This window comes from Euprymna scolopes, chromosome 7 (assembly GCF_053919585.1).
Source record: "Euprymna scolopes isolate OS-2025 chromosome 7, ASM5391958v1, whole genome shotgun sequence".
Taxonomy (NCBI): Eukaryota; Metazoa; Mollusca; class Cephalopoda; order Sepiida; family Sepiolidae; genus Euprymna; species Euprymna scolopes.
In genome coordinates, this window is record NC_136488.1 from 116896832 (window position 1) to 116921938 (window position 25107).

The 25107-nt window shown below is 32.2% G+C and overlaps 1 protein-coding gene across 1 annotated transcript in view; it reads left to right on the plus strand.

The window, feature by feature from the left end:
• Positions 1-25107, plus strand: part of LOC145279907 (protein DEK-like) — a 27591-nt gene continuing 2484 nt past the window's right edge. Inside the window, exons 1-5 of the mRNA XM_080131458.1 lie at positions 1-465; positions 13868-14057; positions 18765-18917; positions 19015-19091; positions 19949-20043. Coding sequence (XP_079987584.1) covers positions 427-465; positions 13868-14057; positions 18765-18917; positions 19015-19091; positions 19949-20043 — 554 coding nt within the window. The 5' untranslated portion in view covers positions 1-426. The remainder of the gene's footprint in view (positions 466-13867; positions 14058-18764; positions 18918-19014; positions 19092-19948; positions 20044-25107) is intronic.

Sequence of the window (25107 nt, forward strand, 5' to 3'; positions counted from 1 at the left end):
GACGACCACGGTATGGTTTTGTTTGATTTCAGAGGTTATACTCCCAGGCATCACCTCCTCTTTCGAAAAAGGGATTGGTTTATCGCCCTATCCGTTCAAATTTGACACTTATTTTTATTGATTAACAATGCCCCTTTTTGAAGGAGGCAAAACTAGATTCCTCCACCTTATTGCTACGGTAACATAAACAGAAAACGCTCCATCGATAAAAAAATATTGGGGTGGAAGAGAAAGAGAGGAAAAGAATGACAAAGAACATTGAAAAATAAGAAGAGGTGGTGGTGGTGACAATTGACTAATGGAATTGACGTTTACATAACGATTCGTCTTGTCTACTGTTCATTTAAATCCTTCCTTCTGATTGGTTGCCTTCTTCCCGCTTATCGTTGCCGCCATTTTGTACATTATCTAAAAAATAAACCCAAAATGTCCGAGGGTGACAACCCGAATCTCTCCGACGAAGAGGTTAGTTTCATTTTCCTCATAAGAATTATACCGCAAAATACATATCCACGTTTAATCGGTATCTAATATTTATTTATATTAGCCAAGCATCCTTTTTTCACGCCATATATTCCGATCCGAAATTTTGTTCCGATGAATGCTCCCCCTCCCTTTTTTGTACTACTGTCTTAATGTCCGATGCATTCCATAAAAATGTTTCCTCTAGAAATATCTTCTTTTTTTTGTTTGCATTCTCGCGTTTCTTATTGTTAATGTTTTCTGAAATTCTAGATTTATTTTAAATTTTAATAATCGATTTAGTATATCGCATTGTTTCATTTTGTTTCGTTATCTAGAAAATCGTTTTTTTTTTATTTCGACTACCGGGTTATTTATAGGAAATTATTGAAATAATGCACATGGCGATCTTAGTAGTTGCTTCCAAATTTACATGTGGATTTTTCTGTTTCCTTCTTTTTCTGTTTAGATAAATAATTCCACCCTCTATTCTTGTTCTTGTAAATCTTTACTAATCTATTCATAATTCATCGACTTTTATAATATTTAATATATTTTTACTTCTCACGTAGCACGAAAATGTCATCTAATTGTAAACATTCCTTTAGATGAACATTATTTTGTTTGAATTAGTAAATATTTTCACATTTAGTGAAATCGTTTTTGTACCAAAAATTCTAAGTTTCATATTTGTGAATTATAATTCACTCGGGGTGTGATATATTTATTATTATTAAAAAAAAAAAAATACTTAAGATTCTTGAATTTTAAATCTTCCAAAAATTATAGTTAAAACAAAATTCCATTTCAGTTGAAAATTTCGTTTTTTTGTTTTTTTTGTTTTGTTGTTTTCGTAATCGGCAATATCATATTTGCATTAATAAAAAAAATCCGTTTCCCATTTTTTATTCAATTATGTAGGTGACCTAATCTATGACTTAACGATATTTTTATACAAAATCATTTACTTTTGTGAAAATAAAAATGGAGCTATCAAAACAGTAGTAGTCGATAATTTAATAATAAATAATCTTAAAGATCATTTTTGAGAGAAAAAATGTTTTCTAAAATAAAAAAATAAATAAAAAAAACAATCTAAAAATACGAAACTAGAATTGTTTAGTTTGAAAGCACGAAAAAAAAAAAAAAAAAAGATTTGACTTTGATCTAGCCATCAATTACTTCATATCCGCTAATTTAAAGATTTGAAAATCGCTTTGAAACTTTACACTGCGGAATATTGGTTTTAATAATAATCAAAATATAGGAAAAACAACTCTTATTCGACACCACGAACGTTCGAACATAACGTTGAATTGGCGGACAGAAAATCTCGTATTTATGGTTGATTTCAACTGAAGAAAAAAGAAAAACTATATATTCGGAATCTTAACTCCTTGTTCTAAGGGAGGTAACTCTATTTTACTAAGAATTATAAGAAAAATGACTTTTGGGGTATATTTTACAATCCAGTGATTCGAATACGTGGTCAAAAACCAAAAATATAACAAATAAATGTTATCAAAGGCAAGATAAGTTACTCTTCTACCTTGCCGGATAAGTTTTTAGTCGTTTTTACTCACTTTGAAACATTTGTTCGCTTCGAAAAACATATCGAGCGTTAGGTAAAAACAAGAAAAATGGCCGCGAATTGACACAAATATTTAAAATCTTGAAAATGAGTTAAACAATACCGTTAGAAATCCACCCAATACATGTTACTGTGGCATTTATTTGGATGGGTTTCTAACAGTATTTCGTTTTGTTATTTTCAAGACATCGACTATTTGAATAATGTAACAAAGTTTTATAACATGAATGCGACGATATTATAATTTTTCTTCAACAAAACATTTGAGTAATTGTAAGAAAAAATGATTTTCAACTACTTTAGTAAAATAGTTACCTCCCTTAGAACAATTAGCTAAGATTCCGAATAGCCGAAACTTTCCCCCCGAAAGATCAAGTATTCTAGCAAATAATAAAGATGCATTTATAAATCAAAATATTGGAAGAGGAAAAAATCCAATTTTTAGTTGCAGTTAAAAATCATTATTTTACAAGATCGCAAGAGAATTTTACAATAACCACCAAAAAGGAGAGGTGGAAAAAGTATACAACAAATAAATATTATTAACGGTATTGTGTTTGAACTTATTTCAAAGTGTTTATTTACTTTGAAACAAAATTAGTGTTCAGTCTCAAAACGAAAAAAATGACGATTTTCTCATAGCCATTTAGAACCTCGATAATCGCTCAAAAATCGAAAATTAAACAAAATACTGAGAGATCCATCCAACAATTGTCATCAATCGTGCGAAAATGTACTGTTCTTCCAGAGTTTTGTTTTAACAGTCGATGTCGATGTCAGCATAAACGCCCTATTTTGGTTTAAATAAAGTTCTGGCTGTCATTGTTTACATTTTTCGTCAGCTGATATTTGTCCTCTACAATCAATGCTCTGAAAAAGTCACTTCTGATTAATGTTTAGGAATTTTCAAATATTCGGTACTTGTGCATCTATGTTACCGCACTGAAATAATATTATTTAGAAACTCATTCGTAACATGGTGAGAGTATTCTGTACTTTTACCTAATTTAAAAACTAAGATATCGTAAAAATTTAATTTATAGCGTGGTAGGTAACAGATGCATAAACACCAAATGTTGTTATTCTGAAAAACAGCCAAGTTCGTTTGCATTTTTTTTTTTTTGTTACAAGGAATCACCACTTATCAAGGCCCAGAAGTTACTCGAGGATAAAGGTTAATGAGTAATGTCAGTAAATATAGTCTGCGGGTGATATGAAAAAAAAAAAAGAGTTACTCATGCAGAGTGATCCGTGCTGAAATCAGCATTATTATTTAAAAAGCCATTCTTAACATGGGGAGGGTATTTTGTACCTATTCTATACTTTAACCTTACAATTGAATAAAAAAACATAAAACTTTAATTAAACGTGGAAATACGATTTAAAAAATAGCGCGGATCACTCTGCATTAGCACCAAAAAGTATATTCAAAATATTTCTTAAACATCAATTGAGGGATCAAATTTATTTTACCCATCGAAACTCGAGAAATGCACACAATTAAAATGTGTAAACATTCAATGAGTAAAAAATCAACATGGCTGCCAGTTACCATTTCGTAGACCAACCAGCAGCCTTAACCTTACGATCAAAAACCAGGATTGAGTCAAAAGGGAACGAATCGACGGGACTTTGGTGAATCTGTTTAGTCCATATCTTTCGTATCTTTATGAATTTATGTGGAAAGAACGAGTTAGCACAAATAAATTCAGTGAAATCCTTTGCTGTGTCACGTGAAAAAAGTGATTTCTATGTGCAATGGCAGCAGCACATTCTTGAGAGAACCACAGCTGGCTGTTAGGTTTTTACTGGAATTTTTTGAAGGATATGAAGCGGTCTCGGTCTATACCTACAATTAACCATTTCATCAGGTCTGATACTAAAGAGGAAAAATTCTTTTTAAACATGAAACGTAGAGGTAGATCTGATATAAATTTACTGAAACTATCCCAGTCAACTATAGAGTATTGATATACTGTACGATGGACAGGTACGTCTGAGGACTTATTGCATTTTGTTTTTATCTTGACTGAGACAACCAAGTAGTCGAAAGATCCCAATGGAAACAGAACAAAGGATAAACCTAGCTTAGGGCAACTTGTGAGAAAAAGAAAAAGGAGGCTTGCATACTGACCGTCATAACACAGGTGGGTTCATTAACAATTTAAGTTAGATCATAAGCAATGGAGAAATTGTGACAGAATCTCCCCTTCATGTCTGTCTTTGGGCTAACCATTCCACATTGTAAAAATTAAAGTCTCCACAGACGTGAATGTTAGCTGAAGGATGAGCAGATAGGATGTCAATTTTCTCGGGTATACTCTTAGAGATAGTAACTCTGCTATTGTGGGGCTGATAGACGGCAAATATAAACACAGTGGTGTGAGCAAATGCAACCAGAAAACACATATAGGGCAATTTATTATTCATTGGAGATGTCCCTACCACATGGAAAGCCATCTCTAATGTAGGCACATATTCCATGCCTATGGCAATCTTAGGAGGTCAGATTTGGTTGTTAAGTTAGAGTATACTTTAATTATGAACTCATCTAGGGTAATAGTCAGCCAGTTGCGCTTAGGAATAATAGGTCTGGTTAGGTCTCCTGTAATTGGGTTTCAATCTCTGGAAGGTTGGAACTACCTCATCCAAAGATGTTGCAATTATGATGATGTTGCTCCTAGGATGTAATGTAGGATTTTATTATAACGACCAAATATGTCTAAAATGGCGTTCTAAAGTTACATAAGATATTGGCTAATAATCTAGAAATAAATTTGTATGTGGCATATGTTGCAAACCTATGGTATTTTGGTTCAGAGGTTATTTTCTGCAATCATTTTTTATCTAGTAGATTAAATAGAATTCAAATTTAAAAGAAAAATTATTTACTAATGAAAGTTATAAACTTTTTATTTTTTTCACCGTTCTGTCCATCCATACTTTTTAGTAGAAATTATACCATTTTTTTAATTTCTTAGTGACCTGGAAATATTTTCAAAAATATAAAAAAAATCTTATGTATAAGCTACATTTAAAATTTCCCCGGAAATCATTAGAATCACATGAACTAGTTTTTGCAATTTGTTTGAAAATTGCTTAATTCAATGATAATAGCATTAGTTAAAAAATTTTTTTTTTTTTTTGATTTTTTTTGAGTTATATTGATTTCATTAACACGGACTTTAGTAATTTTCATTGACACAGACTTTTGTAATTTTCCTGAAATGTTTAAAATATTTTTGTTAACATCTATGATGATGCTTTATCTTAAAAATGCAAAAATAAATTCATACGTCTTTTTTTTTTTTTTTAGTATTTTAGTACTTAAAACTATAACTTTAATAAAGGTATTTTTTTGTTTGCATAAAATAGTACATTTTCACTTAGATTAAAAAAAATAGTAGGTTCATTATATTCTGTGAGTTAATGAATACTGAAAATTTCATTAATATTGGCTAATTTCATGAGTTTCGGTGAAATTCTAAGTGAAGAGAGGAGTCAAAATGTTTATACATTTTGAGGATTAGCCATTCATTTTGCACATACCTAGTAAACATTAATCAGAAGTGACTATTCCAGGGAATTCATTGTGAAGCTGATGAAGAATGTAAACAAAGACTGACGGGACTTTATTTTAATCATTACTTTTGTTCCAAAGTAAATAAACGCTTTAAAATAAGTTAAAGCACATAACCTATTTTAAACTGATATAAACTATTGTACAGTAAACAATAATTAAATTAAAACAAAAATCATTATTTTTAATTGGAATTCATTATTGAGATGAGTATTATTTATATTATTTATTGTGGACTATTATTCTCATCTTTATTAGTTGTTTCATGATGTTTCGGCCAACTATTCCTCTGGCCTTCGTCAGGTGGTAACCGCGACGGATAGGAACTTCGAATCTCCTAACTGCATTCTCAACAATCACTGCCATCCGTAGTTGTTGTCATTTCACCACGTTTTTGGCCAAGTAAGCATCTGGCTGGCTTTGGGTGGGATTGAAACCGCTATCTTCAGACAATCATCATCTGGAACCGTAGAGATTCAATGTTTCGATCAACTGCGCCACGTGCCCTGAAGGCCTTTGGCGCAGTTGATAGACGAATCTCTATGGTTCCAGATAATGAAAAAAAAAAACGGGCCCCAAAAGCCTGTGGTGCAGTTGATAGACGTTGAATCTCTAGCACGGTAACATAAATGATTCTTGTTTTTGTTATTTCAAATTAGTTATGTTAAAAAAAAATGGAAAGCCCCCACCCAGAAAAAAATGCACCCTACATGAAAATATATCCCCCTCCTCACTTTTTTTTGACATCTTTCCTAAATATTTAAAATCAATGAATAAAACAACTCAAGTTGTGCATGTTTACAAATGACACGTGTATTAGCAATCTGCCGATGCCGATTGAAAAATGTTCCCTTTGAATCTCTCAGCTTCCAGGGTCCTTATTCCATACTTGGTCCCATCTACATTTGATTTATTTCCTACTCCGTTATTCTTTCTACTAATTCATCAATTTTAAACTTTTGTGATTCTGTTTAGATCTCTTTTTGCCTTGTAACACTTCACAATTGTACATCTCTAGAATTTTTAAATACAGGACAGACTGATGTTTTCCAGGGTATTTCTCCTTAAGGCAAGATTTAAACAGCTTTGTAAGTATGGGAACCAGTTCAGGTTGAAACTTTTTGAGCACTATGATTGGAATGCTGTCAGAGCCAATTGCTTTACTGGAATCAAGATCTTTGATTAGCTAGGCAACATCACGCAGATGTATATCGCATAGTGTAATTTCAAACACAGGAGGAAATACCTTGTATCTGGACTGAAATCTTTTTCGCTTAAAAAAGGAAAACATTTAATCATTATTTTGTAAAGGTTGTAAATTTAAGGTTCTGTAATTTGCCCAGTTGTGTAAGATTAGTACTAGCTAGGAATACTAGTTTTGTATTGTTGTAATGGTGTTGAGCCATTTTCTTTCTTGGTCTGTATTGCATCCGGAATCAGGGTGACACATGGACTTCTATCCCGAGTAAAGTAATGACACTATGATTCCACAATTGAAGACTGAACACTTGTGGATATGAGAGCTCTGCCAAGTCCTTGATGATAACAAAAGTCACAACAGAGGACCTGAACAACAGTTCAGGTCCTCTGTTGTGACTTTTGTTAACAAAAGTCGTGCCTCAGCTGTCCGCTGATGCATTTGCTCCACCCAGGCAGAAAGATAAGGAAGATTATTTTTCTAATTAATTCTATGTGTGTTTTGTGGTGACAGGACATGTTATTTTTAGAGACTTTCTCGTACTAAAGTCAAATAACTTGTTTTTCAATATATTTAAATGTAATTTAGTGTACACCCTCTCTATACATTATACAAAAAAAGGTTTTTATAAAATAAGTTTTGAAAGCATTTTTATTTTTAACTTTATTTTTGTTTTTGCTGTTTAATCTTGTCATTCTGATAATATCCGACAAATTCTGTTTGTTCTATATATTACCATGAGTTGTACATGCATTAAGACGGATTGCTCTGTCAATAGCCAATGCTGTGTTGAAAAGAGTTAATGTGGTGGTCAGATTTTTATAATTAGATGATTTAATCAGCAACCCAAAACAAAATTCTCTGGGTTTATTGAAACACAGTTTTGTAATAATGATATATACAAAGGATTATGTTGCTCTTGTTTTGGGAGAAAAGACAATTTGAGGAATCTGATAGCTATTTCTGGTTCGAAAAACTTTTTGCATTTCTCCTAGAGAGCAAGTTGAGTTTCAGACATTTTGTTTTTTGTTAGCTCTAAATTGAATTCTTTGCAAAGTTTTTTTTATAGACTTTTTATTAGAGACACACTTTTCTAATTCTATGGAGTTCTATCTTAATACAACAGTAAGTAGGAATGGAATCTAAGCGAAGAAAAATGGTGTGGGGATAAATTTTGGAGAATGGGTGCTGTCCTTCCAAGAGAAATGTAATTTGGGAGAGGGTGTCTTGAAGGATTTTTATTACCGTGGAGGGATGTGTGTATCTCAATCCCTCTTTTAGCTAAGAGGGTAATCTTACCTGAAGGGCTAAAATCCAACAGCACCAGAATACATACTTGAGTTCTTTCTGTACACTCAAGCTCAGTACTTGTATGAACCTTTTTTCAAAAACTGAGTAACATAATCTTTTTCTATCACATCTGATCTTGACCATCAGTTAAGGAAAACCATGCAATCTTGATCAGCAAATAATTCAACCTCTTGGTCATCTCTCAGATGCAATATTTACCCCATCATTTGTGCTGGGCCAAGATAACATTTGTCTTTCTATGTCCCATGCTAGCCCAATATTTTCAATCGCATAGGATGTGTTTAGGGGCAGAGGTTACTTGGGATCGGTATGAGCTGTCACTTGGTTGGCATACTCTCAGAACCGCCAGTGTTTGTGATATTGGAAGAAAGTGTGGTCATGCGTTTCTTCTTTGAGCATGTCACAGTAGAAACATTCAGGTAGTCCTCTTTTTAGAACTGTGTTGAAGTAATATATTCCGGGCTAATTGCCAGGTTGGAGAAAACTTGAATTGTTGAGATAACTCATCCCTAGCGCCTAACTCCATTCAAAGCAAATCTCTGCTGAACATCTGGAATTCTTGATTAACTGATTGTCAGTTGTCACTACTAGACTCCTCTGAAGTTACTTTTTAGAAGACAGAACGTCACTGGACTGAGGAAATATTTTGAGCACAGTTCAGCACTCTATGAAGAACTGATTTGCTTACAACGGCCCTCAGTTGAATGATCAAGAATGAGGTAGAGAAAGGCGCTATCAATCATGGGGTTCCACACAGATTCCTCTGTTAAAGTTTGACTCAGGAAATCCAGTTTCTGTTATCTGACACATCAATTTGAGCATCTGTGCAAGGACTAAAGGTGCCAGAAATTATTTGGTGGTTTACACACAAGGGCAGTAAGGCGAGACGTTAAGTGACACCTGACTCTGTTCTACCCTGTAAAGAGAAATTTTTTTTCTCTCCAGATACTTTATTGCTGGTTGATTGACTTGCTGCGTTTTATTTTGCATCCTGCGATCGTTTCCTAACATGTGAAGGTGTCTGTCACTAACTCAATGCTTCAGAAGTACAATAAAGTACAACACAGATGGTGTGTCATGCGCAAACACGAAACCTTTGATTGCCAGGCAAAACACTTTTGCGTATGACCAACCTGCCTCCGCTTGTGACGTAGCAGCTCCAGTGCAAGAATTTGGAGCAGGGAAATGGTGAAAAATAGTGAATGCTTTCCTTTTAGCTGCACCACTGTCGTCAGAGAGCAAGATAGAATGGAGATACATTTTACAGGTTTAAAACCAGCGGCCTCTAAAACAGATCTCAAGAAGTGATAGTTGACTCTGTTGAAAGCTTTGTATTGAGCAAAGTTGATCAGCACAACCTCTGTGTAATTTTCTATCCTCTCTAGTATTGTATGAATCAGATGCAAGTTGTCCTGGATTGATCTTCACTTAAGTGTAGTTCTGCTAGAGTACTATCAATTCTCTAACACTTTGCAACCAGTATGAAAAGATTCTATTTAACAGTTATTAGCCTATAATTGTTCCCGACAATGCCTGTCTTACTTTTTAGTCCCCCGATTTATCGGAGAGGGAACTTTTTTTCAGTGGCATCCGTGCGTCCGTCCATTAGTCCGGACGATTGCCATCCATTAGTTTTTTTTCTGAAATTTTGCCACAAATTGAATTTAATTAAATAGATGTGCACAGTAAAAAAAAACAAAACTTTTTGCGAAAATTCCTGTTGCGTTCCCAGGAACTTAAAAGAAGTTAAAAATGACACATTTTGCCTCGTAGCTTTTGATCCATCCATTAGATTTTTCTGAAACTTGGCCTAAATGTGGAGCCCATTGTTTTTAATATAAAATCAGTATGGATGCCCCGGGGCAAAATTCTGGTTCATGTCCCCGGGGACTTTCAGTGCTAAAAACGCCTCTTTGTGGCTCTTTTTTTTTTTTTTTTTTTTTTTTTTTTTCATATTTCTTAACAAAAACTTGATATGTCTGACTATATAGTAGTTTTTCATGGTGGGCAATTCAAATATACATGTGTTAAGGCCTGAAACTGCACTGTTATCCATTTACACTGGGATTCAACATCTCCAGGGGCTCAAAAGAGGTAAAAAATGTCCCCCAAATGGCCAAAAATTACACTCTTTGCTCCATAGCGTTTGATCCATCCATTAGATTTTCCTGAAACTTGGCCAAAATGTGAAAGCCATTGTTCTTCATATAAATTTAAGATGGGTGACCCTGGCAAAGTTTTGGTTTGCATCCCTCTGGGACTAAAAAAGAAAATGCCCCATCCATTAGATTTTTCTGAAACTTGGCGAAAATGTGAAGGCAACGTTGGCCCTTCACACTTCTCATTCATCATTTCTTCACAATTTTTTGTGGCATCATCTGACATGTAGCACCAGAGGGGGACCACGCATGCGCGGTTTGTTCAGCAATGTGATCACTTGGTGATTTGACCTGGGATAGAACCCGTGGCAACTAATGGTTGAACCCATCCATCAAAAGACAATTCATAGAGCAGATCATCAAGTCCTGACAATTTTTTGTAGCCAGCCTACTTCAATACAACCAAGACCTTGTATTCTGTAATTGTTTTCATAACCAGTTGCTCTAGTGGTATCAAGATGTGAAGAATCAACCAAATAGTTGCCAAACTTCTGGACTGGAAGGTTGGGAATTTAAGTGAAGCGCTCCTTGAAATCCTTCCGGAATCCCTCCCAGATGTATCAAGTCAATCCCAAGGTATGTCCATCCGGATGTTTAACTTTTCCAATGTACCTATCTGGGCCATGTCCGCTAACGTTTATCCATTGTCAACCTTTCTTAGCCTAGCCCTAGTTACTTGGCTCTCGTAATGCTTATCTTAGGTGGTAAGTCTGTACCGATAGACAACAGGTCAATCTTGCAAATGTTATTCCTCAATTTAAAGTGAAGTTTTTTTGTTTTTTTTGTGAGAAAGATGGGAAATAGTTTTTATTTTGTCCTCAACTAGACTTTATCTCATTTAGAGGAAGTGGTGTGTGTGTGTGTGTGTGTGTGTGTGTGTGTGTGTGTGTGTGTGTGTGTGTGTGTGTGTGTGTGTGTGTGTGCAAGTGTTCATTTTGGTAAATGCACTGTGGGGGCAGGTGTTTTGTGGTTGGAAATTGGTTGTGTGGTTTTTAGAGGTGGCTGGGATGATGTATGCTTCATGGGGAATTGGTCAATCTTTTCTCTCTTTCTCCGTATCCTCTTTTTATTCTTTTCTATTTTCTTTTTCTGAGCCGAGGAGAGGGGAGAAAGTTTGTTAACCTCCTTCTCTTCATCAGAGGAGTTTTCCTTCTCCTTTTCATCAGATTTTTTTACATTTTTGTCCTCAGTCAGTTTTGTGGTGTGGGAATATTCTGATTTTGATGCTATAGCTGTGTCTGATGGCAAAATGCTGGCGGAAACAGTTTTTCCATCGTCTTCCATTCCTTCTCTGCTGTTCCCAAGACTTTGCTAATCTAGGAATTGATGTTGGAGCAGTAGTTAGAAAAGGAGCTGTAGCTGGCTTTGGTACTAGAACTGGGCTGCTAGTGTTGCTAATTGGCTGGAAACTACTTTTTTTGGAGCAGTTCTTTATCATGTGGCCTTACTTCTGACAAAACTAGCTGTGTAAACAACGTCCTTTCACAATTGTCGTATCCAGCCTGTGTGTGTTAGCATTGTTGAAATTGCTTTGAAATTTTAGCCTGATACCAATGGTGTAATTGATCATCTAGACTCCGCTCCTAGATTTTAGTGTCCACTTGCTCCACATCACCGAACTGACTGAAATACACTCCAAAGTAATTTGCCCACAACTCTGGATGTTGTAAACATAAATTCTTGTTCTCCTCTTACCCTGGTATTAGTGCTGTAGTTTTATTAACCCGCGCTTGATTTCTTTTGGAGAATCATTTCACTTGTTCCCTTGTTTCTTTCTGAAATGATGATTGATAATTTGTATTATTCAGACTAATGCTCACATTTTGAGAAAAAGTAGTTTGAATATTACAAATTCATATTTGTCATGTTTTTCCCTTCTCCCCAATCAAAATATTTTGTCTGTTTTCTGAATCCATTCTGTTTTGTAATTTTTAACATGGGGATAAGATGATAAACAATTGGGATTATTTAGATTATTTTTTTCATCCAAGATGAGAATGGTAGTTCAAATAATACTAAATGTAATTAATTGTGGAATTCCAAATAAAATGCAACAAAATACATTGTCATATATTCCAAGCCAAAGGTATTTTATTAAAAATTTTAACTATTAATATATTTATTAAACTCAGACTAAGCCAGAATAAACTTATTCAACAAAATGTACAGTGGTTGAAAATGCAACTTTGATGTAAACAAAATTAACTCCCATATTTTTTATGTAATAATTTAATTTTTATGTATTCATAAATTTTAGGCTCTTTATGAGAAAATGTAAAAATGTTTTTAAACATCAGTTTTATTTATTTTTTGTGGAATTTAGCCATACTTATTTTTTTATTTTTTTCCATAGACTCCACGGTATTCCTACTTGTACATAAGCATCACAATACCTTGCATAGAAGTGAAAATAATTAACATGACTGAATTGAAAAATATTTAATTTGGATTTGTTTCCACAAGTTTGATTGTCTTATAATTGAATAAAAATGTCTATTACATAACTTATTTTCAAACCATTTGTGACATGTTTTCTTTTTTTTTTTAGTCATCACTTATCAAGGCCACTTGGGGATAAGGGTTATTGCGTGTACAGTACGTTAGTATTGGAGATTTGATAAAGTGTCTTACTTAAGGGGGCCGGGTCATCAGGAATTTGTTTATGTTGGACTTGAAGACATCCAAGTTGTAGTCAGGTGGGAAACAGGCAAACGGGACAGTTCCACAGGCATGCACTTCTAAGAAAGAAGCTTTGTTCATGGAATCTACCTTTTGATTTTGGCACAGATAAAGAGTGGGGAAAATTTTTGACAGTGGTTTCAGCTATACGGGTGTTTATCGTGAAAGATTGGCAAAGGGGGTGGACCAAAGATTGGAGCTCAGACGAGAACTTGCCATGGAATGCCGATAAAACAAAGACAGGCTCGCAATGTCTCTTCTGTGGGAGAGAGGTGCAGGGAAAAGAAAAAGGCATCCCCCACTAAGCCACAAAGCCTATTTTGTACTCTGTCAAGGCAGGATAGAATGTTTTTAGCAGCTCCTGCCCAGATGTGGCAGCAGTACTCCATCCTTGGACGTACTTAGCTTTTATATAGATAGAGAATTGCATCAGTAGTGAGATATCTTCTGGAGCGGTAGAAGTATCCTACCATTTTTCCAGCGACCTTGACAACTGACTTGATGTACGTGTTTCATTTCAGATTTTCATTAAAATTTTATTCCTGTGTGTTTTATATTTTATCAATGTGTGTTTTACATTTTATCAATGTGTGTTGTGTATGTTCTGAAATTATTTTTCGTTTGCTGTCTAATAGATTAAAGTTTGCTTTTTAATTACGTTAATTAAATTTTTCAGATAATTTTTTTCCTTTTTGAAATATATTGATGAAAAAAAAATTTTTTTTTTTTTTTTTTTTTTCAATATTTGATTAATATTTACATTATCATTATTTTTTATTTTGAGAAATGTGATATTTATGATAAATTTTCTTTTCCTTTTAACATCTAAGATATAAATTCAATGATTTTGAATTGAATGTTTAAAAAATTATTTTAATTATTTTTAGGTGAAGACTGAAGAAAAAGACATGGAAGTATCTAAGGACTTAGATGCTGACGATAGTGTTAAAGAAGAGGAAGAGGAAGAAGATAAGGAGGAAGAGGAAGAAAAAATGGAAGATTCTGCTGAAGTAAAAAAACCTTCCAAGAAAAAAGTAGAAGTTATTGAAAACGAAAATGAAGATGAAGAACCACAATGTAAGATTAACAAGATTAACAATTAAGATTTTTTCATTAATGCTAATCTTTGTTTCGCTAAAAAGCAGAAATTGAAATTAATCCAGATTTGAAATGTTTAAAAATAAAGAACATAAAAATAAAGCCATTTTATCTGATAGAAAAAGCAAAAATTAAAAAGTTTCACACAATTGCCCAAAATATAAATTTATTGGTTGAAAATGCAAGATTTTACATTTAAAATTTTTTGTTAATCAATAATTGCTTAAATAAAAAATGAATTCATCTAAATTGATAAAACTACGTATATTAAAGAGTAATTATGCATTAAAAAATTTATAAAATCATGTTTTAAGTAACTTTAGCAATCTTTTCAATGAAAATGATCTAATTATTTCACTACTAGCATAATAATGTGGCTAATTCATCACTTTGGACAAAAACATTTTTCAGAACCTGCAATTAATGAGGTGTTTGAAAGTGTAATATTAGCTGTATTTATCTCGCATTTGGGTGGAAAGTCAACGAAAAAATAATTCAAAATAGTCGTTTTAAAAATAATTTTCTTTTAGTTTTCCCTTTTATTTTTCAGTTCAATAAAAATGATTTATTATGCATTTATCAAAGTGATAGTTATTAATTATGCATATACATGTTCCACACAGCTATGTTAAATGTGTCTGGGGAAATTCAATTGATTTTAAACTGTCAATTTCAAACATAATTTCTTGCTGGATTCAAGTTTATGGTACTATGACTATTTATGCTCTTGAACCAATCTTAATTCAAATGTGATTTTGAATCTTTTAAACAAACAATATTTTATATTATTTAGTTTATAACTTGGAAATTGATAATTATAGAAATTAAATAGTGATATTGGGAGTTCAGTTTCTTAAGTTCATAACTTTTTCTCCATGGGTTCTACTAGTAAATAAAATAATTCAGTTTTGTTACTATTCAATGCGAATAACCCCCCCCCACACACACAACTGACAGCCAATATACATAGGTATTATAGTAAAAAGAGAAGCGCAAAGAAAGTGATGACAGCAGCATTTTTATTTGTGGTGTTGGTGGTGGTGTTTTACTTTGCTTCTTATGTATGTAGGTCTTATCTTAGTGGTGAATCTAAAAATGAACCATGATCAGAAATAATTTGAAGTGGTGATAGTGTTTTTTGTTTTGCTAAATAGTACCTCGTATTCTTTCTTTCAATTAGTGTAATAAATGTATTTGAGTTTCAAGAAGAGTCGGATTAAATATTTTTGATTTATTCAAAATTGTTTTTGTCTCAACAATACTATGGCAAATCTTAAACTAGTTTAACCTCATATTCAATATAACGAATGTGTCTACTGATCAGATTTACTTTAAAACTGCTGTAAAATTTTAAAATAAGCCTTTTTAACAGGCTTTAGCCAATGTTGCTCTGAAGTTTAATAGGTATTTTGGCAGTAAGTGGGGAAAAAATGTATAAATCTATCATATAGTATATGTAGAAACCCGTTTAACTCAATAATTTACGTGAACGAAATAGGAATTAAAAAGTATTCAAATAACAAACAATTATGGAAAAATTAAATTTGAGTTTTTCAAGTACTTATGTGAAATGCTTTTATTTTAAATCTAACAATAAGAATTAAGAAATATAGATCATTTGCTCTTATTAAAATACTCATAGATAATGATGCACAGAACAAAAATAAATATCAAAATTGTTATAAAGACAACAAGCTTGTTAATGTAAAAGTATGACATAAAATGAATGATGAATGGAAAACTAATTTTGTAAAGAAACAAAAAGAATGACTTGCATGTATAGTCCCCATTTTTTTTTTTTTTTTTTTTTTTTTTTTTTTTGTGTCAGCAGAAAATAATTTTAGCCAATTGGAAACTGAAGTTGATATAATTTTCTCCAACCTGTCGCCAGTGCATAGTAATATTGTCTCTTCCAAAATATTGATTTAATTGGTGAAATTGGTAAGGAAGTTAAAAAAAAAAAAATGATAATGTGGGTATATGAAGTAAAAATTAGATGCCAGAGGTCTTCTATTCATTCTAGGGAAGTAGCTGTTGTATTCCCAAATGAAAATTTTCTAAAGTTTTATAAATAAACTAGCAGTCTGCCTGGTCATAAAATATGCTTAAATATGATATTTTGGTTAATGCAGATTTCGTATTTATTATTATATTGGACCCAATATATAGTAATGATTTAAAAATATATAGTAATGATTTAAAAATATATAGTAATGATTTAAAAATATATAGTAATGATTTAAAAATGTATAGTAATGATTTAAAAATATATAGTAATGATTTAAAAAGTTGAAAAAGAAAATGATTCATGCGCCACCACCGAGAATCGAAACCAAAGTGTTTAGCTTACAATTATTTTTTCCTTTGACTTTAATGCCAGAGCTTTAAAGACATGTTTGGCTAAAAATTAAAACATGCACCAATAGCTATTACATTATGCATATATATTCATAATGCCGTTGCTTGACCTTCATCTGGCAAATTTTTCATTTTCACACTTTTGTACCGTGTTTCACATGGATTCCAATATCCTATATATTAAGTTTCATGTCTGTAGACCAAAAACTGACAGAAGTTTACTAAGCAAAATCTTTTTAAACAAATATATATATATATATATATATATATATAAAGAAGTTTGTGTTTACTATAACCTTTTTACGCAAATATTACACAAGTATAAATCATGTAGACTATCTGTATCTATATAATTACACGTAATAGTTAACTAAAGATTATCATCCTATAAGAAAACCGAAAAAACTAATAGGGAATTAATTAAAATGAATGTTTAAAAGAATATGCAAATTAGCTAGATCTTTTGCAGATGAATGCAATTCCACGACCCATATATAACAAAGTTGTATTTTCTTTTTAAATAAATAGAAAATATATCAATACCCCCCCCAAAAAAAAATTTATAGGAGTATGTTGTATAAAGAGGACATGATATCAACATAAACTGGGTACCAAAAAGACGAATATGTTATATAGTCACTTATTAATTACGTATATTGTATTGGTGCGGAATCAGATGTATATGTTACATTGTTGAGTTTGTGTGCGTGTATACAATGAATGGACATACTGCGTGTGTATGTATGTATGTGACAAGGGGTTCATCTAAATGTGTGTATGTGTCACTAATTGTCTATGGTGGTGCTTCACTATCTGAACCCTAAGTTATGTTTTTGCAGTCTACTTATGTTTCAATACTATGGTCGTCTAAAGTTTCATATGCGGGGTGGGGGGGTGGGGGTGTCATACATGTATTTTCAACATACCTTATTTTCACTGCTCGTCGATCTGGGTCCATCTGGAATTCATCTTGTTCTTGGAGTGGAAGAGGAAATCCGTTTTGAACGAATATGCATTCACTCCAAAAACGCTGATTGTATTTTATATTATGTTTATTTCACTTTCCAGGATGATGATGCAAATGAAAATGGAAAGTGAGTTGCTTTGCTTGTGGTCTTAATAGTCTCCATTGTGAGACATGTCCTCTCCCTCCCAAGGTTGGTGCTGGGGGGAGAAACAATTGTTAAACCCAACCGTTCTGTTCTAAGTCCAATTTCCAACTTCAACTAGAACCACGTGGTCCACACATACTTCCGTCAGCTGATCAGATGCTTCCAGTGACACTTGTCTATTTTATAGCTCAATAATGTTTTGACAACTTTCATCAAAACATCTTCATATCTCATCTCTTGTTTATCTTGCTAGATAGATAGAAAGATACAGAAACAGATAGATAACTAGATAGAGAGATATATTGATAACACACAGATATATAGATAGATCAACAGACACATAAATAACTAATAAGTTCTTGTGTTCCTAATTACATAACAGGAGTATAGATTATATAAAACTTTCATAGCAGATTCTACAGTATTATTGTAAGAAAAAAAAAACATGCTATTACAAAAATAAAAAAAGAAACTTGAATAACTCATAGAATTGTACGAGAAGAAGCGTTTTCAATTGTATTAGGAAAATACAAATAAAGATGGGCATTTTGCAAAAATGTATCTGAAAATGAGATGTCATTGTTACAAAATTGTCTCGATTATCAACCTTTATCTAGGGTTACAATGTTAAATTATTATAAGCAATTTTTTAAATATATGCAATAAGTTTCATAGATCAGATTGGTGCTTATTCATACCTGTCATAGAATGAAGACGTCATATTCCAAAAATCACAAATTGATGAAGTAGCTTTATTTTTAATCGAGAAAATCAAATTTTATAATTAGCAAGACTGTAGAGCTGTCAGTAATGTATTTTAAAATTCAAGGATGGACAACTCAATTTGACTATCAATATTTATGGACCATGCTATGGCTGCCTAAATTTATTAATCGCTAAAAATTTGTAAAATTACTTTTTCTTTAAATAAAAAAAATTACCTGCTCAATTTATATAATTTTTTAAATATAACATCTTCATTCCATAACAAGTATATACATTGTAAAGATTTTTCTGTATTTTTTTTTTTTTTAATTTAGTATAATTCGAAATAAGCACCCTTAGTTTGGTATTGTTTAACAATATATTTAACAAGAATTTGTTAGAATGCTTTGATACTTTGAATAAATAATTTTATCATTTTTAATTAATATAAGATAAGGTAAAATGTAATCTTGTATTTTGAATTCAAATTATTTTTAAAATTTCTTTTTAGTGGGCTTGCTGGAGAGGCCGGTCGTCATTGAATCTGGTAAGCGGGAAAAACGAAAAGTCGAGCGTTTGGAAATGTCTGTGGGCACTCCAAATGATAAGAAACAACTTCAAGTTCCAGAAGGGATTGGGGAAAAATTAGGAGATTGTCCAAGGAGTAAGTAAATTTTTCTCACCTAATATTTGGTAGTCATTTCTAAAATGACATAAAAAAATATGTATTTACTTTTTATTTTTTTCAATTTTTATTTCAGTTGAATATCAACTGAACAAAGTGAAATCAGAAGATTTAAAAATTATTCACCGAACTTTATTTGATCGACCAGGATCTGTAAGTGAACTTTTTTAACATTGTTTATCTTTCATACTAAATTCTTTTTAACACTAGTATGCATAGTCTTTACTGCAGTCCCAAAATTAAAATTTTAATTTAAAAAAAACAACAAAAATTTTTGCTTGCTTGCTCTTTACGTAACCATGTCAACTACTTAACTTTTCTCAACTTCCTAACATCCTATGTATGATACAAAACCAGATCTGATAATGTAGCTCTTTAGGACAGTGGAGTCATCCTATTTTAAGAACTTGAAACATAAAAACCTCTAATTCAAATGACAATTGATAAAACAAGAAGGTAAGTCAGTCATGACACTGCATAGCTTTGCCTAACAATGTAAAAATAAGCCAAAGTCTCATTTTGATCATACTTCTCCAGATTCCATGAAGTATTCCCATAGTTATGTTATGGAAACCTTGATGTTGTTGTTAATAGATAGTATGATATTAATGACTGATAAACTTTTTTATGTAAAATGGGCTGTTTTCATGTTTCTAAATGGAAAAGGCTGATATTAACTTTGCGCAAAAAATATTTTGTCTTGCATTAATGATGGGGGTCTAATTTTTCTATTTTGATAAAAAGAAAATTTGACATTGAGAAATGTAAAGTAGCAAAATATAAGGAGCTTGTGCATAAATAACATCGTACAAGAAAATATATTAAAACAAAAAGAAAAACTCAATCTAATTGAACTGATTCCACTGCTATTAATCTTATTCCATCGTTTTAATAGCCACATTTACAATATTTTTTTCATATCCACTATGTTGTACAACTTTCAATACTTATAATTATGTTCACGAAACATTTGACTAATTTTGCTTATATTGTGCTTTTTTTTGTTGTAGGTGTCTGTCATTAAAAAGAATATTCGAAAATTTAATGGTTTTGATTTTGGCAGTGATGATAAGCGGTTTGAAAAAAAGAGAGCTCAGCTATCCAAGTAAGTCAAAATTACACATTTCTGTCATGCAATATGAATTAAATTTTGTTAGCTCTAAATTAATCCTTTTTTCTTCAACTGAATTTATTTTCATCACTATTTGGCTTGGTTTAAAATCTGCTCAAATGAACTTAGTACACTTGTAAGCCTCAACAAAAATACTCCCACCAACTGTACTAGCAGCAAAATTCCATTCCTTCACTGTAGAGATCCCTAGAGACTAAGCTTTTTTGTAGTCTGATTTATTCCCAAACAAAGCAAATTGCCACTGAGACATGGTGCTACTGTGAATTAGGAACAATGCTTTCAGGGATTTGAGCAGTGAGATGTCTTCAGATTACACTTATATTTTATTTTCTGTATATTAATACAGTCAGGGAAGCAGGTTATGGGGAGGGAATTCCAAAATTATCAGTACGAGAGAAGAAACTGGTGACATCTACAGTGAAGGGGTGTATCGTTTTACTTCTCAGATTAGTTAGGGGCATTTATGCAGAGGGGGCAATAGTGTTGTGCATTTGTTGGAGCACATTCTATTAAAATATTAAACCAAACACATGTATTGTGATTATAAGACGGAGGTCAGCACTTTGATAGTGCAGTGTCTATTAGATTGGAAACCCTTTTTTTGTACCCTGTCCAATAGAGACTTGTGGTTGATGCACTGGCCCATGTTTGACGGCAGTATTCCATGTATGAACGAATGGGAGCTTACCTTCTTAGCAGCAGCTGTCTTCTATATATTTGTTCCAATGTATGTTACCTGTGAATGTTAGGCCGAGGAGTTTGAATGAACAACTCTCAGCTAGTGTTATTATCCATGACAATCTGTGGCCGGAAAGGTTCTTTATACTTGTTGAAGGAAAGGAACTTTGTCTAAGTCGTGTTAAATGTTACCACCCATTTACATCTTCATCCACTACAGATTAAAGGTAATTTTCTAAGATTTTAAACATTGCTTTGGAGATGTACTCATTGGTTTTTTCCAACATGTTTGGTATAGATTGCAGTGTTATCAGCCCAGTTTTATCAGGGGAGTCGTTTATGAATATCAGCAACAATAAAGGTCCAAAAATTGCCCCCTGGAGCAATGGTGGATTAACGATTCTGATTTTAAAGAGAGGAAGATGTTTAATAGGACGATAGTTAAGTTGATCAGTTCTTTTACCAAAATTCTTGAATAGTAATACAGAGGCAATTTTCCAGCTATCAGAGAACCAAAATTCAGTCAGGTATTTGTTGTTGAGTTTGGAGAGAATAGAGGCAAGCTCAGCAGAGCCATTTTTTATTAATATAGCAGGGATAAGAATCAGCCCACATGCCTTGGAGGTGTCTTTTTTTATTTTATTATTTTTTTTATTTTTTTATTTTTTATTACAGACATGGGAAGAGGTGATTATTATATCAAGTGTGGTTTCTGTCTGCAAAGTAACATTTAAATGAGAGTATTTTATAGTGTCTAGGATGGAGTTAAGAAGCGAATCATCAGGCAAGCAGTTAGCTTTCTCAGTTGCAGTGCAGGTGGCATCAGGGTTGTTGAATTGTGGGAGAATTGTTGTTTGCCCATTATACTATTATATTTTCCAGAAATCACAAGTTGCTAATTTCTTTGACTCTGTGTTTTCTGGTCATTTGTGTATATCTTCACTTGGCTATGGTTATTTCACTCTTACAATGATTTCTAGCTTTGATAAATTTTTGTCCATTTGTGTATCATGTATAGTGGCTGTATTGTTGCACAGGTTAAAGTGAACCATTGAAGATAATGGTGCTTAGACTTTCTGTGAGAGAACATGTTTCAATACTTGCTTTGAACCAGTCAGTAACCTCATTTACACACTGTTCAGCAGAGAGAGAAAAGATGTTTTTCTGAATTTCCAATCAATCCTTTTAAAGTATCTCCCAATATAACAAGGTGATCAGTGTTCCTGGGTGGGGTGTGGATATTAGTCACATAAATCTAAGGTAATGTAGTCAAGAATATATCAAGATACAAGGCTTGCTGATCTGCATGATCTAAGAGGTGAGTTGGGGATAATGACAGTCTGTGAAAGGGAGTTTGATACAGAGAAACTATATGCAGCTGTGAACCAATGACTGGTGGATATTAAAATCATCAAATACGTGTATTTGGGCCTTAATATTTAAACAGAGTGCTGCATCTTGGATCGAATGAGAATTTTAAAGGAAATATAAGAATTTAATGCTGTGTTGCAAGGTTAGTTGAAAGCATATCTAGATCTGATTGTCTGATTCTAGGTTTTGTGCCCTAGTCAAAAGGAGGATGTTATGTATATAGACTCCAAGTCAGTGCATATGACTATTTGAGTTCTTATGCTTATGTTCTTTCCATGGACCACTTGCTTTTGGAATTCCCTCTGTACTCCTGTTTTCCTCGACCGTACCAATATGCAGAATTTTAAATATAATGAAAACAATCATTTTGTTGCCAAAATACTGATACAGATTTGGAGAACTTGGAAATACGCAAGACATATAATAATCTTTGTAAATAAATCTAAAGACCAAAATAAATTTGGAACACCTGTCACCAGAAAATCTATTTAAAAAAAAAATCTATTAAACTATTCAGGAATGTTTCTGTAATATTTACAAACTCATTATCTTTCTTCATTGTCCAAAATGAAAGGCGATTGCACAATACTGGGAAAATATAATTTAGTGAAAGCTCAAAAGGAAATAATCTTGATCTTGATACTAAGCCATGTTGGTGTAAAAGGCAATAGAAAGTGAATAAATTAGCTATTAAAGAGTATTTAAATATCAAAATAGCACATACATATTAAAAAAAAAAATACATAAAATCAAAATAACAATCAATTTGAAATGTCTTTCTTCAAAACAAATTGTTTGAACATCAACTCTTAGAACAGAAAACAAAAACAGGATTACTAATTGAAGGGAAGACACAATATTAGCAATGAAAAACTAACAGTAAAACATTAATCAAATGCAAAATAAGTTTTCTTTAGAGAAACTAATTTGTACAAAAATATTATTAAAAAAATATAAGAATAACATCTCACAATACTGAATAACTTGAATATTGGTTTTCGGGCCCAGATCAAAGTGTAGTATCTGTTCTTCAGATGTTGCACTTCAATTTCTTGTTCTCTCCCAGTGTGGAAGAAATTCTTCACAACTGAGACAATTTTTATTTTTGTCCCTTTTCTCCACATTAAAAAACGACCCTGGTGTCTAAGTCTGGGGAGGCATTGTAAATAGGAACTTGAATAGAAATGTGAATTCTTATTACCAAACAAAAAATTAAAAAAAAAAAAAAATTTCCCAGAGAATGGCCTAATTAATATCACCCCTGCCAAACATATGAAAATCTAAAAATCAAACAAAATGATCACACATTATGAATAGTCAAATACTACATGCTAAAAACAATTTCAAGAAATATTGTAAAAACTGAATAATAAAAAAAAAAAAAAATTTGACCTGAGATGATCTGGTAATGATTGAAAGATAAACACCAACAACTCCACACCCAGCTTACTCCTCTATGAATCTGGCTTCTATCACAGTTACCTCTTACATTTCAGTCGTAATTTTCCTTGTTTAGGGTAAACAAAAATATTGAAAAAAAGTCAATTGACAAAGGGATGGCCAAAATGATAACAGATTCCCAGATAGACAACAAAAATAGATGACTATATATCAAAAGAAAATAGTAAACAGTACATATGTTCGAAGCAACAAACTGACCAACTAGAAAACTGAACTATTATTACCTCATCAAATACATAATGGTTTTAAGCAGTTTGAGTTTATGCATACACATCTTCCACAGAAGTAATATTTTCAAACTTGTATGTGATAAGGAAATATAAAAAAAGGATCAATGTTTGATGCATGACATGTTTATCAAATACATTAATTTTTATTAAAACCTTTGACAATTAAACATATCAAATAATTATCTAATAATTTTCTTCAATTTTTTTTTAATGAAAAACAAATTTGCCATTTTTTATCAATAAGTGACAGACAGGGCCATGCTTTACTAGAGCATATAATTGATTGTTTTGAGTTTCCATGTGCATTAGGGTTGTCTGCCCTTGTCCACCGATTTGTTGGACATTTCTTTCACTCTTGTTGAAACAGTAAAATTTGATTTTCTTGAATAAAAATAAAACTATTTGATCAAATTACATGATTTTAAGTTTTTCATCTTCATCCCATCATGTTTATGTGACAGTACATACATCATACAGGCATTTTTGTGTTTCCTTGAATTTTAAATGCCACCATAAGGGCCAATTTGAATAAGCAGAAACATTTTTGTTTGCTAAAATAATTGAATGTCCAATAAGAAAATCCAATCCTGCAACAAAGCATGTGTAGAGATTTTGTATGTTATTTATTAAATTTCTATTTACTTGCTATCTATCTAAGTAACCTTGTCTGTCAATTTTTGGTCTACTGACTTGAAACTTAATATATAGAGAATTCATATCTGTGGGACAAATTCAATTTGCTTTTTAGTTGGTAAAAAAGGGGGTAAAATTTGAAAAAATTGGAACTTGGCAGGTGTAAGTCGACTTCAATGCACAATACATTTATACATTAATGTCTGTTAATTTCTAGAGTTTTGATAATCATCTGTTGGTGGCTCAGATCATAACAAACAAGGCTGGAGAGCTACATGTTTTGCTTTTGATTCTAGCTGATGTTGCACCCAAGTTATATTTTTTTTTTTAACTTTTGAAATCACAACTTATATTGGGTACAATATAATGATCAATAGAGTATTGGTTCTACAAAAATAAATATGAAATCTGCATAAATTAAAATTATATTAGTATGTATATATATATATATATAAGCGTCCAAAACTAAGGGACAAAATTTTAAAACCTAATATTTGTTAGAAATAACAACTGTGAAAAGCTGAAATTTTGACAACTAGTAGTCGTTATCATCCATAATAACATACTAAAATTGGAATCATTTGCAAATGATAGAAAAAGAATTATAACGATTATTTATTTCCAAAATAGGAATGTCCAAAAGTAAGAGACAGAATTGAGAAAA